The sequence below is a fragment of the Lampris incognitus genome, chromosome 17, assembly GCF_029633865.1.
Source record: "Lampris incognitus isolate fLamInc1 chromosome 17, fLamInc1.hap2, whole genome shotgun sequence".
NCBI classification, from domain to species: Eukaryota; Metazoa; Chordata; class Actinopteri; order Lampriformes; family Lampridae; genus Lampris; species Lampris incognitus.
In genome coordinates this window covers 38,263,660-38,283,043 of record NC_079227.1, presented here as the reverse complement: position 1 = coordinate 38,283,043, position 19,384 = coordinate 38,263,660, and the positions used below count along the sequence as shown (strand labels likewise).

Here is a 19,384-nt window from a genome sequence, read left to right as displayed (position 1 = left end):
AGACATGGAGACACCACACACACATGATGCTGCAAGTTAACCAGGAAGACATGGAGACACCACACACACACATGATGCTGCAAGTTAACCAGGAAGACATGGAGACACCACACACACATGATGCTGCAAGTTAACCAGGAAGACATGGAGACACCACACACACATGATGCTGCAAGTTAACCAGGAAGACATGGAGACACCACACACATGATGCTGCAAGTTAACCAGGAAGACATGGAGACACCACACACATGATGCTGCAAGTTAACCAGGAAGACATGGAGACACCACACACACATGATGCTGCAAGTTAACCAGGAAGACATGGAGACACCACACACACACACGATGCTGCAAGTTAACCAGGAAGACATGGAGACACCACACACACACATGATGCTGCAAGTTAACCAGGAAGACATGGAGACACACACACATGATGCTGCAAGTTAACCAGGAAGACATGGAGACACCACACACATGATGCTGCAAGTTAACCAGGAAGACATGGAGACACCACACACACACACATGATGCTGCAAGTTAACCAGGAAGACATGGAGACACCACACACATGATGCTACAAGTTAACCAGGAAGACATGGAGACACCACACACACACATGATGCTGCAAGTTAACCAGGAAGACATGGAGACACCACACACATGATGCTGCAAGTTAACCAGGAAGACATGGAGACACCACACACACATGATGCTGCAAGTTAACCAGGAAGACATGGAGACACCACACACATGATGCTGCAAGTTAACCAGGAAGACATGGAGACACACACACATGATGCTGCAAGTTAACCAGGAAGACATGGAGACACCACACACACATGATGCTGCAAGTTAACCAGGAAGACATGGAGACACCACACACACATGATGCTGCAAGTTAACCAGGAAGACATGGAGACAGCACACACACATGATGCTGCAAGTTAACCAGGAAGACATGGAGACACCACACACATGATGCTGCAAGTTAACCAGGAAGACATGGAGACACCACACACATGATGCTACAAGTTAACCAGGACGACATGGAGACACCACACACACATGATGCTGCAAGTTAACCAGGAAGACATGGAGACACCACACACACATGATGCTGCAAGTTAACCAGGAAGACATGGAGACACCACACACATGATGCTGCAAGTTAACCAGGAAGACATGGAGACACCACACACATGATGCTGCAAGTTAACCAGGAAGACATGGAGACACCACACACACACGATGCTGCAAGTTAACCAGGAAGACATGGAGACACCACACACATGATGCTGCAAGTTAACCAGGAAGACATGGAGACACCACACACATGATGCTGCAAGTTAACCAGGAAGACATGGAGACACCACACACATGATGCTGCAAGTTAACCAGGAAGACATGGAGACACCACACACATGATGCTGCAAGTTAACCAGGAAGACATGGAGACACCACACACACATGATGCTGCAAGTTAACCAGGAAGACATGGAGACACACACACATGATGCTGCAAGTTAACCAGGAAGACATGGAGACACCACACACATGATGCTGCAAGTTAACCAGGAAGACATGGAGACACCACACACATGATGCTGCAAGTTAACCAGGAAGACATGGAGACACCACACACATGATGCTGCAAGTTAACCAGGAAGACATGGAGACACCACACACATGATGCTGCAAGTTCACCAGGAAGACATGGAGACACCACACACATGATGCTGCAAGTTAACCAGGAAGACATGGAGACACCACACACATGATGCTGCAAGTTAACCAGGAAGACATGGAGACACCACACACACATGATGCTGCAAGTTAACCAGGAAGACATGGAGACACACACACATGATGCTGCAAGTTAACCAGGAAGACATGGAGACACCACACACACACATGATGCTGCAAGTTAACCAGGAAGACATGGAGACACCACACACATGATGCTGCAAGTTAACCAGGAAGACATGGAGACATCACACACACACATGATGCTGCAAGTTAACCAGGAAGACATGGAGACACCACACACATGGTGCTGCAAGTTAACCAGGAAGACATGGAGACACCACACACATGATGCTGCAAGTTAACCAGGAAGACATGGAGACACCACACACACATGATGCTGCAAGTTAACCAGGAAGACATGGAGACACCACACACATGATGCTGCAAGTTAACCAGGAAGACATGGAGACACCACACACATGATGCTGCAAGTTAACCAGGAAGACATGGAGACACCACACACATGATGCTGCAAGTTCACCAGGAAGACATGGAGACACCACACACATGATGCTGCAAGTTAACCAGGAAGACATGGAGACACACACACATGATGCTGCAAGTTAACCAGGAAGACATGGAGACACCACACACACACATGATGCTGCAAGTTAACCAGGAAGACATGGAGACACACACACATGATGCTGCAAGTTAACCAGGAAGACATGGAGACACCACACACATGATGCTGCAAGTTAACCAGGAAGACATGGAGACACCACACACATGATGCTGCAAGTTAACCAGGAAGACATGGAGACATCACACACACACATGATGCTGCAAGTTAACCAGGAAGACATGGAGACACCACACACATGGTGCTGCAAGTTAACCAGGAAGACATGGAGACACCACACACATGATGCTGCAAGTTAACCAGGAAGACATGGAGACACCACACACACATGATGCTGCAAGTTAACCAGGAAGACATGGAGACACCACACACATGATGCTGCAAGTTAACCAGGAAGACATGGAGACACCACACACATGATGCTGCAAGTTAACCAGGAAGACATGGAGACACCAAACACACACATGATGCTGCAAGTTAACCAGGAAGACATGGAGACACCACACACATGATGCTGCAAGTTAACCAGGAAGACATGGAGACACCACACACATGATGCTACAAGTTAACCAGGAAGATATGGAGACACCACACACATGATGCTGCAAGTTAACCAGGAAGACATGGAAACACCACACACATGATGCTGCACGTTAACCAGGACGACATGGAGACACCACACACATGATGCTGCAAGTTAACCAGGAAGACATGGAGACACCACACACACACATGATGCTGCAAGTTAACCAGGAAGACATGGAGACACCACACACACACACATGATGCTGCAAGTTAACCAGGAAGAAAGAGACAAACAGATAAGCCCCGGCAAGGGAAGAGAGACAGTTAGCATCAGTGGCTGCCGGTGCTAACAATTTTTTTGGGGAGGGGGGCGTAATGTAGCTTGGCGCTGCACACCTGACAGCTGCTTTAAGCTCCACACAGTCACAGAAGAAAGACAATGTAGCCTATAGACCCTGATACAAGCTATAGGCTACATTGTCCTTCTTATTAACTCGGTGACTATGTGGACATTAAAGCAGCTGTCAGGTGTGCAGCACCAAGCTAAATTGTGCCCCCTCCCAAAAAAAAAAAGAACTGTTAGCACCAGCAGCCACAGGTTAGCATAACCATCTGCTTTCTCTTAATCAGTCACACAAATGCCCCGTTGTCCCTCTAGAAGCCATGAAGCCCCAACACACACATATACTTATATATATATATACGTATAATAGTGTATAATATACCTAGCTAAGTCCATTAACCTGCACAGAGACAAATATATATAGTGAATTCGGGGGGCAGCCCGGGAACTGCCACAGCCGGGACCTGAGCCCGGGTCTCCTGCACCACGGGCGACTGTGCTAACCAGTCAACTAAAGGGTCCAAGCCATTAGCCAAGGGCTAGTGACTCTGCTTATCCGTGGTTGTTACAATATGTGTGTGTGTGTGTGTGTAAGTGTATGTGTGTGTGTGTGTGTGTGTGTGTATAAAACTCACCAGGTCGTAGCCACCCAGCTTCTGAGCAGCTTGGAACATGGTCCAGAGGTTCACTGTTGTACAGAACAGACACATGTCAACATTACATAGACAGGGTTTATGCACGGAAAGATGTTCTAATGTTTTCTCTTGTTTCTTTGCTCTTCTCCTCACAGGTCACATTCCAGAGTACTAGCTTCACTGCACGGTTCAGTTACACACTTAAGTAGGAACCAGTGCAACTTGACTGTCCTACAAACCTGACACATCCAAATGTGTATGGATAATTAGATATGCAACACATTTTTTTAAAGGAAACTATTTCAGCTGACTTCATGATGCAGCTGGTGCTGCAGCAGAACAAGAAAGGACTCAAGTGCCAGATTCACGATGTCACACTTAAGGAGTCAGAAACACTTGGTCATTCATTTCATGTTAGTCTGCACATGAAATGAAACGAAACATCGTTTCCCCAGTCCACAACAGTGCAACACAGAGACAACAACACATATCCAAAAACTACAAGAACTACAAGAACACACATACCACATACTAACTAACACATATAGTATCTGAATTACAAAACAACACAAGAAAAAACAAAAAACAATTCACTGTCCAAGGGAACGAACAGCAGCCAGGAGGACTGTGGGAACTGCCGGTCTGCATGGGCCAGCAGTTAGCTTAGCCTGCCACGCTTCCGCATCTTGTCAGACCGCCCTGGTGTTTCCTCTTCGGGCGCAGCTCCAGGCACGGCCGTGGTCCCTGGGCCCACTGGACGCCGCAGACCAAGCTCCCCCAGCCGATCCAACGCCAACTCTCCAGCCAGACACCCTCGACACACCTCCCCGCACTCCACATGACGACGCCAAAAACACCAGTCAACACCAGGTGAGTCCGTCGCCAGACCGCCCTCGGTGTTATTGGAACTGCCGGTCTGCATGGGCTAGCAGTTAGCTTAGCCTGCCCCGCTTCTGCGTCTTGTCAGACCGCCCTCGGTGTTTCCTCTTCGGGCACAGCTCCAGGCAGGGCCGTGGTCCCTGGGCCCACTGGACGCGGCAGACCAAGCTCCCCCAGCCATCAAATGAAGATAAACTTAGACGCAGATGTGGACAAAGATGCCACATGGACGGTACTGGCTGAGGCCACTGCAGAATGGGAATTCGCGCTGCCAGCTTCCCACGCCGGAAGCGGAAAAGCGAGTTAGGATCAAAGCCATACTGCCCAGACCATACATGCAACATATTGTAGCGAATTCGGGGGGCAGTCTGGGAGACCGTCGCCACAGCCGGGACGCAAACCCGTGTCTCCCACTGCGTAAGCGACAACGTTAACCAAGGTCAGAGCGGTCAGCGATGTCTCCCGCGGTGCGGGCGATACGGGTTCGCGTCCCGGTCGTGGCAGTTCCTGTGGTCGCCCCCCCCCCCCGAATTCGCTACATTGGTGTCAGAAGTGGGATGGTGAGACCGTGAGGTAATCGGAAGTGTGTGCGCCCAGAGGAGTGAGGGAGCTGATATGCTGAAGCGCGGGGACATTGATAATTACATATACTTCTTTGTTTGTATTTACTGAATAAGATTGCACTTTCAAATATTTCTGTGCCATATGTTCTTACCAACACAAATATTTACACAAAAATGTGGTGTGTGTTTTTTTTCTTCCCCTGGGGGGGTGTGTGTGGGGGACGGGGGGTGGATTGTTAGTTTGTGCACCACCACACGGCGGGGGCACCACAAAGCAATTATGCCTAGGGCACCCAAATGGCTAGCAGCGGCCCTGTTTACAGCCGTCCCGCTGCTTGTGGTGGACTGTACTAAACTGTGTCGAAGATATGAAATATCCAGAAAATCTGCTCTGGCAGGCTGTTCGACAATTTGGAAGCTCTACGTAAATCAAAAGTCCCCCATAAAAGGTTATGTGGTACACCACGATACACATCTGCAAGGGCCAAGAATACCGCATCGCATGTTTTTTCTTTCTTGCTTTCACTGACTTTAGAGCCACATGGCGCTTGTGTGTGCCCGGCACTCAGAAAAGCCTGGCAATTGTGCTTTTTGCACTTCCGTGTGAATTACTCTCTTCACCTCTGGCGCCTGCCAGCACTGAAAACCCTCCTCCTTCAGCATCATCTACAAATAACCGGCTTCTCCATGCTAGCTTCCAACGCTCCCATAAACAGCTCACTGGCCTGATATACAAAAACGTGCCGTTTCCCCTTCTTAATGTTTGATTTTCAGAGTACTGTTGTAAAAGTCTTTAAGCCCCTTCTTAGATGAAGTAGATCCTTACCTCTCAGAAAACTGTGCTGTGCCATCTCAGGTTATTTTATTTATTTATTAATTTTCACATATAATCAATGTGCATAAGTGTTTCGTCAACCCTGTTACCGACATACCCTTTACTGTCTGACAAGGGTTTAAATCCATATTTAAACCAAATGTGATATACTCTGAAAGATACACTCCCCCTTGTTTCATCGTGTTTGTAAAGTTGGAACGGTGAGGAGTTTAGTTTGTTCCATGGATGAATATACTCATTTATATTTAGTGCTCTCACAGCATATCCTGTTTTAAGAAAAAGTTATTCAAACAAAATAATAATACCCCAGTTTCTTTGAGTAAATTACTGGTCTTTTTTACTTGAATAAACTTTTACTTTAATTTGACATGATTGATTGGTTTAAATTTCTTTTCATTTTTTGAATTATATTAGAATACTACATAAGTAAAGGAAAGAAGGAAAGGAAAGGCGAGGTGAAAGCTGGTCCAGCAGGAGGTACGCACAGAGGTGGAGGAAGGTCGCTACAGCAGAATGGTGGGCAAGCAGGGGGCCTGGACCATGTGGGAGCATACAACCGGGCGAAAGATTACCTGGGCAGAACTCTGGAAGGTGGAATCACACCGATTCAAGTTCTTGGTCCAGTCAATGTATGATGTCCTCCTGAGCCCTTCCAACCTGTTCTGCTGGGGCCTGGTGGACTCACCTGCTTGCCAACTCCTCCAGAAAAGGGGACCATTGGAGCACATCCTGAGCAGCTGTCCAAAGGCCTTGGGAGAGGGACAGTATCGTTGGCACCATGACCAAGCTCTGTGGGCCGTAGAAGACACCATCTGTACTGGGATCAGCTACAGCAAGCAGCAACAACCAACAAAAGGCACCAATGCCTTTGTTCGAGTAGGGGATAAGAAGCTGGGACTGAGTCGGTTGCTCACAACAGCAAGGGACTGGAAGTTTCTGGTTTACATTGGAAGGCAACTGAGGTTCCTGGACACTATTGCAGCTACCACACTCAGGCCAGACTTGGTCCTGATGTCCGTGGCAACCAAGTAAGTGGTTTTGTTAGAGCTAACTGTCCCCTGGGAAGATTTAATGGAGGAGGTGCAAGAAAGGAAGAGAGCCAGCTACGCAGATCTGGTAGCCAAGTGTCAGAGGAATGGGTGGAAGGCCCACTGTGAGCTGGTTGAAGTGGCATGCAGGGGCTTTGCTGGCCAGTCTCTCTTGAGGATTTGTGGGCTAAAAAGAAGAGACATTAGGAACATCTTGGAAGCTGCAGAAAAGGCTTCCTGTTGGCTCTGGGTGAAGAGGGGCGATGCGTGGCGTGATCCACTACCTGGACACAAGTCGGGCTTGATCACACTCAGCTGGGTCACTCAGGCCTGAGTGACCCAGCTGAGTGTGATCAAGACCTGAAACACCTGATGACCCCGGGTTCATTACTGAAGATGTGTCCAGGTTGCACCACATTTTGTATCATAGAACTAGTAACAGGGCTGACACCTCAGTAACTGGGCTGACAACATTTCTTTATGCATGCTCAATAATCCAGGTAAGAAAATCAAAGAAGGTTGAATCAGTTCGTCTGGACACGTTTATTGACAGATACATTTCATCCTTCATCTAAGTGACCTCTTCAGTCTCAACTGACTGCAAGTATCCTCACCCTTATAAACAATACAGTGACTGCAGGTACCCCACCCTTATAAATAATAGTGACTTCAGGTGTCCCCACCCTTATAAACAATACAGTGACTGCAGGTGTCCCCACCCTTATAAACAATACAGTGACTGCAGTACCCCACCCTCATAAACAATAGTGACTGCAGGTGTCCCCACCCTTATAAACAATACAGTGACTGCAGGTATCCCCACCCTTATAAACAATACAGTGACTGCAGGTACCTCCACCCTTATAAACAATACAGTGACTGCAGGTGTCCCCACCCTTATAAACAATACAGTGACTGCAGGTACCCCACCCTTATAAACAATACAGTGACTGCAGGTGTCCCACCCTTATGAACAATACAGTGACTGCAGGTGTCCCCACCCTTATAAACAATACAGTGACTGCAGGTACCCCACCCTTATAAACAATAGTGACTGCAGGTGTCCCCACCCTTATAAACAATACAGTGACTGCAGGTGTCCCCACCCTTATAAACAATACAGTGACTGCAGGTACCCCACCCTTATAAACAATACAGTGACTGCAGGTGTCCCCACCCTTATAAACAATACAGTGACTGCAGGTACCCCACCCTTATAAACAATACAGTGACTGCAGGTATCCCACCCTTATAAACAATACAGTGACTGCAGGTGTCCCACCCTTATGAACAATACAGGTGCATAACAACCGAAACCAACATCCAGTTTCATATGCCAATATGGGCATGACCATTAATTAGAGTTACATGTGTATGATTCACAGAGGATTGGGGAATAGTTGCAATCACAGCATTGTAAGATGGCGACAGATGTACTCTTATGCCCCCCCCCCCCCAGTTCAGGGATGTTCACCATCTATGTTAAGAGGGAATGACCATCTCTGAACCGAGGGGGGGGGGTAAGAGTACAACAGTAAGAGTACAGTAAGAGTGCATTTCTCCCAGTGTGGGAAGATGGCGGCACGAACTCACATTTGCAGTGGCCTCACCCAGTACCGGTGTGGGAAGACGGCGGTGCGAACTTAACGTTTGCGGCGGCCTCACCCAGTGTCGTCCATGCAGTGTCGTTGTCTGCATCTGGGTTTGTGTCTTTGTCTGATGGCTGGGAGAGCTGGCGCTGGATCGGTTGGGGGAGCTTAGTCTGCTAAATCCTGTGGGCCGGGGACTGCAACTCTGCCCGAAGAGGAAACACTGAGGGCGGTCTGACAGGACGCGGAACAGGGGCAGGCTAAGCTAACTGCTAGCCCATGCAGACGGCAGTTCTGACAGTCATCCTGGCTGGCGTTCGTTCTCTTGGACAGTGATTTTTTGTTTTTGGATATGTTGGATATATGTGTTTTTGTAGTTGTTGTAGTTTTTTGTAGTTTGGATATATGTGTTCTTGCAGGTTTTGGATATTTCTTTGTCTTTGTGTTGTACTGCTGTGGGCTGGGAGAAGCGGTATTTGACAAATAAATGTTCCGGATCGTGATCACCATTTACGGTAACAAAAACCACTTCGACACCCCTGCGCAGCAGAAATATTATACGAACAAATAAAGGAAAAATCGGTGGTCAATGCCAATTAGTGCAGATGGCTAAAATGGTCAGTGCTGGTTGGAAAGGTGGTGTTTGATTGTAAAAAGATTAATGTTTATAGTAACAGCTTAACATTTCAATTCCCAGGTAAGTTTAACTCAGTTTGGTTTGACTTACAACACAGAATACCTTCAATTAAAGGGTGGTGCAGAAACCATGGCAGCGATTTGCAATTTTCGCTGCCTGTAGCTTTCCAGTAGCTTTCCAGTAGCTAGCTGACCAGGTTGTCCACCCAGGTTATGATCCTAGAAGGTCCTGGACATCATTTCCGGTGCACAACCTTTTACAACATTCCATCTCTGTAAAACCCCTTTGCCCCCCAGGTATTACATATCCGCTATGTCTTCTGAGGACCTCATTTGAATAACAGCAAAGAACTTAACCCTAACCCACATTTGACCAGTTCCCTTCCACGACTGAATGCTACGGGGTGAATAACCACAAGACCGGCTGATTTCACATGCCTAGCAAGCCACCTGGCTTACCACATGTCAAACACTAGTTCTGACTGCACAAGTTCTTGGAAAATCAGTATCGAAATTTGTATTTAATGGCCGATTGATTATGTAAACTTAAGCATAGTTTACACATTAATATGAGGTGCACTTGTTTACAATGAACACTTAAACATACATGCGGGAGTTCCCCTGCTGCTTGCTAGGTTAGGTTAAGTCTGACACTGTGTTGTTCATCGGGTGTGCGACTGTGCAGGAGACCTGCTGCTTGCCTCTCAGGAAGGAAGAGCGCAGGTACTGCACTTTTTAGCAGATTGTTCTCATGCCGCTACGCTTGTTCTATTTTAGTTTTTGTTTTCGGGATGGGGTTTGTGTAAAGTCACATGTTGGTCACACTTTTTGATATACACTCACTGGCCACTTTATTAGGTACACCTTGCTAGTACCGGGTTGGACCCCCTTTTGCCTTCAGAACTGCCTTAATCCTTCGTGGCATAGATTCAACAAGATACTGGAAACATTCCTCAGAGAGTTTGGTCCATATCGACATGATAGCATCACGCAGTTGCTGCAGATTTGTCGGCTGCACATCCATGATGCGAATCTCCCGGTCCACCACATCCCAAAGGTGCTCTATTGGATTGAGATCTGGTGGCTGTGGAGGCCATTTGAGTACAGTGAACTCATTGTCATGTTCAAGAAACCAGTCTGAGATGATTCGAGCTTTATGACATGGCACGTTATCCTGCTGGAAGTAGCCATCAGAAGATGGGAACACTGTGGTCATAAAGGGATGGACATGGTCAGCAACAATACTCAGGTAGGCTGTGGCGTTGACACGATGCTCAATTGGTACTAAGGGGCCCAAAGTGTGCCAAGAAAATATCCCCCACACCATTACACCACCACCACCAGCCTGAACCGTTGATACAAGGCAGGATGGATCCATGCTTTCATGTTGTTGACGCCAAATTCTGACCCTACCATCCGAATGTCGCAGCAGAAATCGAGACTCATCAGACCAGGCAACGTTTTTCGAATCTTCTATTGTCCAATTTTGGTGAGCCTGTGCGAATTGTAGCCACAGTTTCCTGTTCTTAGCTGACAGGAGTGGCACCCGGTGTGGTCTTCTGCTGCTGTAGCCCAAACAGCCTCAAGGTTCGACGTGTTGTGCGTTCAGAGATGCTCTTCTGCATACCTCGGTTGTAATGAGTGGTTATTTGAGTTACTGTTGCCTTTCTGTCAGCTCGAACCAGTCTGGCCATTCTCCTCTGACCTCTGGCATCAACAAGGCATTTTCGCCCACAGAACTGCCGCTCACTGGATATTTTCTCTTTTTCGGACCATTCTCTGTAAACCCTAGAGATGGTTGTGCGTGAAAATCCCAGTAGATCAGCAGTTTCTGAAATACTCAGACCAGCCCGTCTGGCACCAACAACCATGCCACGTTCAAAGTCACTTAAATCACCTTTCTTCCCCATTCTGATGCTCGGTTTGAACTGCAGCAGATCGTCTTGACCATGTCTACATGCCTAAATGCATTGAGTTGCTGCCATGTGATTGGCTGATTAGAAATTTGCGTTAATGAGCAGTTGGACAGGTGTGCCTAATAAAGTGGCCGGTGAGTGTATATGGCACTTGTGTTTATTGTAATGTTAAGGAGTACGGCTGGTTTCATATGCTAAAAATATATTGGGTAAATTATATCTTTCCAGGGATTATATTTAGTAGGAATCATGACTGAGTCTGATAATGACAGCATGACCCAGAATCTGCATGTGAAACTGATTTCATGGAATGTGAGAGATTTAAATGGTCCTATCAAAAGTCTTCCAACACATGAAGCCTCTTGGGCTGATTACGTTTTCCTCCAGGAAACTCACCTTAAACTATGTGATCACACGAGGCTGAGGCAGCCGTGGGTGGGACAAGTCTTCCATCAATTAGTTAACTCGAGCCAGAGGAGCGGCTCTTTTGAGTTTGAAAAAGCTTCAGTTTACGCCTGGAAAAATAGTGCCTGATCGTAACAGGTGTTTCATTATTGTCTACGGCAGACCCTTTCATATACCAGTTATATTAATACGTGTATTTGCCTCTGATTTTGATGATGCCAAATTTATGACAATGCATCTAGCATCACTGATGAAGGACTGTGGAGGTTGTGATCCCTGGAGATTTTTACACCAGGACGGTAGATACTCATTCTTCTCCCACTTACATCAAACCTACTCAAGGATAGATTATTTCTTCATAGACAAAGCCTCATTACCGTCCCTGCACTCCTCTAGATATTCAGCAACAATCGCATCAGACCACCCCCTGTTACTACTTGACCTCAGATTTCATCAGCAGAAAATTCACGCTGGAGACTCAGCACATCATTACTGCCTAATGATGTGTTCCACACTTCAATAATGCAAGCGACTGATGAATTTATATAGGCTTTAACAGCACAGACGAGACTAAGCCATCATTATGTTAGGAAACCCTAAAAGCTTTTCTAAGAGGTAAAAGTATCTCCCACTCTGCTTACCATAACAGGCAACACAGAAAGACACAGAAGGACACTGATAAAATATCTGATATTGATAACCAATATGCGATAAATCCTACTCCAGATCTCTACCAGCAAAAAAGGAACCTCCAAACTCAACATGATCTTTCCTCCACAGAGAAGGCAGAGCAAAGCTGAGATCAGAAGGAACATGCTACCAACATGAGCATGCATCAAGACACGCTACATGCTACCAACATGAGCATGCATCAAGACATGCTACATGCTACCAACATGAGCATGCATCAATACACACTACACCCCATGGACATGAGCATGCATCAAGACACGCTACACTCCACGAACATGAGCATGCATCAATACACACTACACCCCATGAACATGAGCATGCATCAAGACACACTACACTCCACGAACATGCATCAAGACACACTATACTCCACGAACATGCATCAAGACACACTACACCCCAAGAACATGAGCATGCATCAAGACACGCTACACTCCACGAACATGAGCATGCATCAAGACATGCTACATGCTACCAACATGAGCATGCATCAAGACATGCTACATGCTACCAACATGAGCATGCATCAATACACACTACACCCCAAGAACATGAGCATGCATCAAGACACGCTACACTCCACGAACATGAGCATGCATCAAGACATGCTACACTCCACGAACATAGCTCATACAGGGGCATATACCCTTCATCTTTCACCTGCAAGTTTTAGTTATTTGGGCATTTACATTACTCATTCATTTCAGGCACTAAATAAAAATGACTTTGACAAATTATCAAAGTCAAAGCAGACCTACAAAAATGGTCCAAATTACCATTGTCATGGCCGGCAAAGTGCAAACTATAAAAATGAATGTTTTGCCAAGGTTTTTGTTCCTCTTTCAGTGCCTTCTCCTCTTTCTGACAAAATCATTCTTCAAGCAAATCGATCAAATTATTCTCCTATTTGTACTGGCAGGCAAGGTAGCGAGGATAAGAAAAAGTGCTTTAGAAGTGGCGAGATGGGATGGTGGACAAGGCCTGCCTAATTTCATGTTTTACTACTGGGTGTCAAATATACAAAAAATACTCAGCTATACGAGGGTGAGTTGGACGGGTGTAAAATGGAATCCCTGTCCTGTCATATATCCTCACCTGCAGCTCTGACATGCTCTCCTTTACCCATCTCACCAATAACCTGCTTGTCAAACACAGTTGTTTAGTCAGCTTTGAAAATACGGACACAGTTCAGCAAACACTTCAAGTTATTCAACTCCAGTCTCCTTGTCCCGTCGTGCGATAACCGTCTATTCTTACCATCAAAACTTGACTCTGCCTACATGCTTTGGTACAACAACGGTATCACATCATTCAGAGACCTTTTGGATAGCACCTGTGCCGACTTTGAAAGTCTGATCAGTAAATATGACCTGCCTCGAAATAGCTTTTTCCCTTATCTCCAGGTTCACAGTTTCGTTAAAGATCATTGCGCTACATTGCCTCACTTGTCCCCTGAGGACTTGTTAAATATTTTAGAGAAACCAGAACACCTGACAGGGCTGACATCTAAGCTATACAACTACATTCTTAGATCTGACCCACCTCCACTTGTCAAAATCAAACACGAGTGGGAGGTTGAACTGAGAGTCCAGTTTCCGGACCCCTAATGGGATAAAGCCAAATTACAGGTTAATTATTCCTCTTCTTGTGCCCATCTCAATCTTATACAATTTGAAGTGCCCCATAGAGTGCACTGAAGTAAAGCTAAACTTGCAAAATACTTTCCTGGCCCTAATGCAGCCTGTAATGCCAGCAGCTATACCATCATGCACCCTGGTTCTGCTGAATGACAGAAGCCAAGCAGGTGTGGGCTTGGCTAGTACTTGGAAGGGGGACCTCCCGGGAAAACTGAGTTGCTGCTGGAAGTGGTGTTGGTGGGCCAGTAGGGGGCAGTTTTCCTTCTGGGTTTGTAAAAGAAAAAAAATATCCCCAGTGCAGTGACGGGGACACTGTGCTGTAGGAGATGCCGTCCTTTGGATGAGCCGTTTAACCGAGGTCCTGACTCACTGTGGTCATTGAAGAGCCCATGGCACTTGTCGCAAAGAGTAGGGGGTCCCCCGGTGTCCTGACAAAATTCCCAACCTGGCTCTCGCCATCTGGCCATCTAGTCATCCCTCAGTGATGATCACATTAGACCTTGAGGCTAATGAAGCCCTGACATGCCTTTTCACCTTTTGTGGTGCTTGGAGGGGGACGGGCTGTGGCATCCTCATGGTAACCTATCATTGTGAGCTGGTACAGTATCTGGGGACAGACTCTCTATGGCCCGCCCTGTGAACACGTCATGCATAGGCTGTGTTCTGCTGCCACTCCTATTTACACGTTTCTGTGAATTTTACAAATCACCGTCACATCTCGTTTCTTTACTTTTTTCTGTTTCTGCGGGAGGTTCTCTGCTTTCCTCAAAGCTGCCGACCCATTCCGATTTATTTACAGTCCACGGATTTCCCTGTTCTGCCTGTCATCACGCCCTCCTGCCCTGCTTCCATTGCTGCATCAGGCTACCAATCTCCACACTTGTGACTTGTCTGTACAGCATCCAGCCCTCAGAGTTTGGCAGGAGCATAATTCACTCCCAGCCTTTGGTTTTTCACACCTCCCGTCCAAAGAGGCCATTCTGAGATTGTTTTTTTTCCAACTTGTTTTTATTTGACCTGCGCAGGAGACGGGGCATACACACAGACGTGGGGGAAACACAGTGCAACGTGTACCCTTTCTTTAAGCAGCTGGTATCGTTACAAGAAAACCTTCATTTAAATTCAGATTATTTGGGGATACCAAACAGAATGAAGGGAAGCGGCAGATGAGATAATGCTGTTTTGTTAATACTGGTCTAAAATACCCCGCTGTTTAACCTGCTTCCCTGTGGTGTTACTACCAGAGATGTTCTTACAGTAGCAAAGCTGATACAATACTGTGCACTTGTAACACATTAGAAATTAAAGCAAAATTAATTGATCTTTTTTGTTGCTATTTTCACACTCAGAAAAATATTCATCATCATCATCATCATCAACATCAGCTCCGTAACCTATGGAGGTCATAGGAGCACAGCTGATGCCGCAACAAGTCTCTTCCACCGAGATCTGGTATGGTGATTGAGTTTAGTTGAGTCATCGTTGTGTTCCAGTAGGGGGAGTACCTGTCGGTCCCTAGCTCCTCTCCAGATATGGATGGCCGCTGGTTCACAGAGGAACTCATCAGCCCTTTGACAGGTTTTGTTTTTAGTCCTGCTGGTTGTCCACACACCCTCCTCACAACAACCCAAGGGTTGAAGTGGGGGTGCCGGTTTAGCCGCCGACGACCCAACGGTTGCAGTTTAACGTCGTACCCAGGACAAAAAATATTAGGACTTGGATATAGAAAAAGGAACATTTTGGTCATTTCTGGTCATGAACCCGTTCAGTGGCAGGTGAAGTTTATATCACTCTGTGAAATTAAATGAGGGAATGATGTTGGATGTGACCTGGATGTAAAAATAAATAAATAATGAACTTGGAAGTGAGTAACACTTCCTAGTCATTATCCTTATCGTTGGTAAAAGAAGTGGTACTGAGATGTAGGTAGGTCACACAGGTGTACTATTATTCTTCCATTAGTCCTTTACAAAACTAGTGAAGCTAACTTACCCTGTTTGAAACCAAGGTACGGGATCCTCTCAATTGGTGTCTTCCTCTCCTTCATGTACTTGTAGAGAGACACAAGAAAAGCCTGCTCCTCTGCTGTGCACTCTTCTGCTCCTTCGCCAGCTCCTCCTCTTCCTCCTCTGCCCTCCTTCTTGTCCCCTGATAACTGAAGCACTGTTTTCTTGCTGCTGCTATTGACATTAGTGCTGCCATTAATACTGCAATAGCTGTTGCTACTGTTGCTGCACCCTTTGGCTTTGGATACGGCTGTTTTGTCTATTTTCACCTGCGAAGTGAATCAGGTATCCGAGAGGCAGGGGGGCAGAAAGAAGACAAGAGAGAAAGATTAGAGAGAGAAAGATGTTCCTTAATATAACTTAAAGTGGCAATCTCTAAGATTTCCACTGTTAGAGAATGTTCTTCTGCTAGTTGCTTTGGTGCTTCTCCCTGGTTGGTCCACCAGAGAGGAAGTTCTACCTTAAAATCTCTGGTGGGCCAGTCTCTGCTTGCTAGCTTAATAAATGCCCTTCACTATCTTGCCCTTCACTAATCATCCCTCTGTATAATTGGCTCAATGATTCCTTCCTCTCCATCTCAAGCTGATGTGTGGTGAGCGTTCTGGTGTAAATTGGCTGCCGTGCATCACCCAGGTGGTGCTGCACATTGGTGGTGGTTGAAGTGAGTTACCCCCTTCAATATGAAGCACTTTGGGTGTCAAGACAAAGTGCTATACAAATGTAAGCCATTATTTTTATCATCTTTCTTGGACGAAGCAGAGCTTCTCTCCGGTCGGTCCACAAGACAAAGTTCTGTCTCTTCTATCTGGTAGACCAACCCCTGCTGACTGAAGTAAAACATGCAACTGGACTTGGTATATATCCGTGAAAACGTTTCGCCTCTCATCCAAGAGGCTTCATCAGTTTGTGCCTTTCTGACGAAACCAAGCTAGTCTGACTGACTGGTGATGAGACTCGGATATTTATCCTCTTTGGAGTCGTTATCAGAGCTATAGATGTCCATGGCTCTTTGTGATTCGATGTTAAGCAGTGACGGTCGTTGGGGGTGTTAGTTTCGACTTCATTAGTGCTCCACTCAGTGGTCATGAGTCGTTGGAGCCGTTAGTGACCGACTGTTGTTCTTGGAGGCTAAGCTTCTTGAGTCTCCTGGGTAGAGATGACAGGACGGCATTGTAAGTTTCATCAGCAGCCAGTCAGACTAGCTTGGTCTAGTCAGAAAGGCACGAACTGATGAAGCCTCTTGGATGAGAGGCGAAACTTCTTCAAGGATATATACCAAGTCCAGTTGCACTCGATTCAGTTCCTTTGGATAACCATGACCTGGATGAATAAGAACATTCACAGACATGAAGTAAAACATGACGCTTCCTAATATGGCAGCTCAAAGTTTATTCCCGAAAAAAGTGTCTTACCGACACCTTTCTTTAAAATGCAAAGGCTTTCATGAACTGAGAGTGAGAAGAATCATTATTGTTACCATAGTTCAGGGATTCTCAAAGTCTGGACCGTGCTCCGCATCCAGACCAAATGGCAAATCAATCTGGATCCGGCCCATGCCTTATGTTATTAATACAATAGGTTATGAAGTGTAACGTTATCTATGTTGTGTCTTGTTGCACATTAACGTTACACTGCAGAATTTGCTTTGGGATGGTGCAAAGCTTTTCTTGCACTTACAGTAATGTAACGAGTGAAGCTGTCATCAACTTGAGTAACGCTATCGCCACTTCATCTGGTTCACTGTCTGTCCTCTGCTCCGCTCTGCTCTGTGCATGCAGGGGCTGAGCTCCGCCCTCGTTGAAATAGAGCAGAGGAAAGACAGGTGGTGGAGCTGGAAGTGGCAGAGATGAAGATGCTAAGATTTTCACTGGGAGTGATGAAGAAGGACAGGATTAGGAACGAGTATATTAGAGGGACAGCTCAGGTTGGACGGTTTAGAGACAAAGCAAGAGAGGCGAGATTGAGATGGTTTGGACATGTGTGGAGGAGAGATGCTGGGTATATTGGGAGAAGGATGCTGAATATGGAGCTGCCAGGGAAGAGGAGAAGAGGAAGGCCAGAGAGGAGGTTTATGGATGTGGTGAGGGAGGACATGTGGCTGGTGTGACAGAGGAAGATGCAGAGGACAGGAAGTAATGGAAACGGATGATCCGCTGTGGAGCCCCCTACTGGGAGCAGCAGAACGTAGTAGCAGTAGTAGTAGTAGTAGTAGTAGTAGTCGTAGAGAAACCAATGCCACCATAAACAACAGTAATAAGTAGCCTACCAGTACACCAGTTTTCGTTAGGGTTAGAGCCAATCGGAGGCAAAGTAGGGCGGGTCTTCAAAACAATCACAGCTCTTGTGCCTCAGTTAAAGCACCTGATTGCAGGCAAACAAGGCCATGTCTCCCACTAGGCTCAAATGTATTTCGACTATCTTGAACTTGGACGTATGCTACTTAAAAGTTATAAGTGAGGTGATTAAATGTTATTTTGTTATCGCCAATCGTTCCAGACCTCTGACCTTGAATAAAAATCAGATGTGGACCTTTGAGTAAAGAATGTGGGAACCCCTGCCATAGTTGGCGATAGATATTAATGAAATAGAAATTAATTTATATCAATATAACTGATATAATAAGCGACTGATCGCTGCTTGGGTTACCTTAGAGTTCTTTCCTGCTGTGGCGCCGTTCTCCTTGTTGGTGTGCAGCTGGTGACAGTGACCTTTAGCCTCTGACCCCTTACCGTGTCCCTGTGGGTCTCTACGCTGAGAAACAGACAGCTTCTTTTTCCTGGGACGGCCCTTAAGGTTGAGGGCTGAGGACAGACAAATAGAAATGTTTAAGCCATTCGAAAAAATAGGAACTACAATTTTAGCTGGGAAATAGAATAGAGAGAATCAAAGTTCTGTATTGTTAACAGTGTACTGCTGTTTTGGACTAAAATGATCTTTCACAAAAATGACACAACGCTCATGTGTTATTTATATTCCTTTGTTGAATTATTGTTACCATTTCACCTTTTTTCTAAAAGGCTTTATAAGTGACATGTCATCAGCATATATGCAGCTACATTAAACATTCAAATACTGAGGATGAGACACGAAATGATAAAACACTGAGGATGAAATATGAAATGATAAAACACTGAGGATGAAATATGAAATGATAAAACAGCCTCCACACTAGTAGTGGATCAGATAATGTTTCTAGTTCAACTTTGTGCTGACTTAACTTACCAGTCGTTCCCATCACACACAGCGCCTGACAAAAAAACAACTCCCCTTGTAACTTAAAATCATTCTTTCAGAGATGA

The 19,384-nt window shown here is 46.0% G+C and overlaps 1 protein-coding gene across 1 annotated transcript in view; it reads right to left on the bottom strand.

Moving 5' to 3' along the window:
• LOC130127209 (AT-rich interactive domain-containing protein 5B-like) overlaps positions 1–19,384 on the bottom strand; it is a 126,281-nt gene that overhangs the window by 22,600 nt on the left and 84,297 nt on the right. The window contains exons 4-6 of the mRNA XM_056296779.1: positions 18,732–18,886; positions 16,072–16,354; positions 3,899–3,951 (exon numbers count right to left, since the gene is read on the bottom strand). Coding sequence (XP_056152754.1) covers positions 3,899–3,951; positions 16,072–16,354; positions 18,732–18,886 — 491 coding nt within the window. The remainder of the gene's footprint in view (positions 1–3,898; positions 3,952–16,071; positions 16,355–18,731; positions 18,887–19,384) is intronic.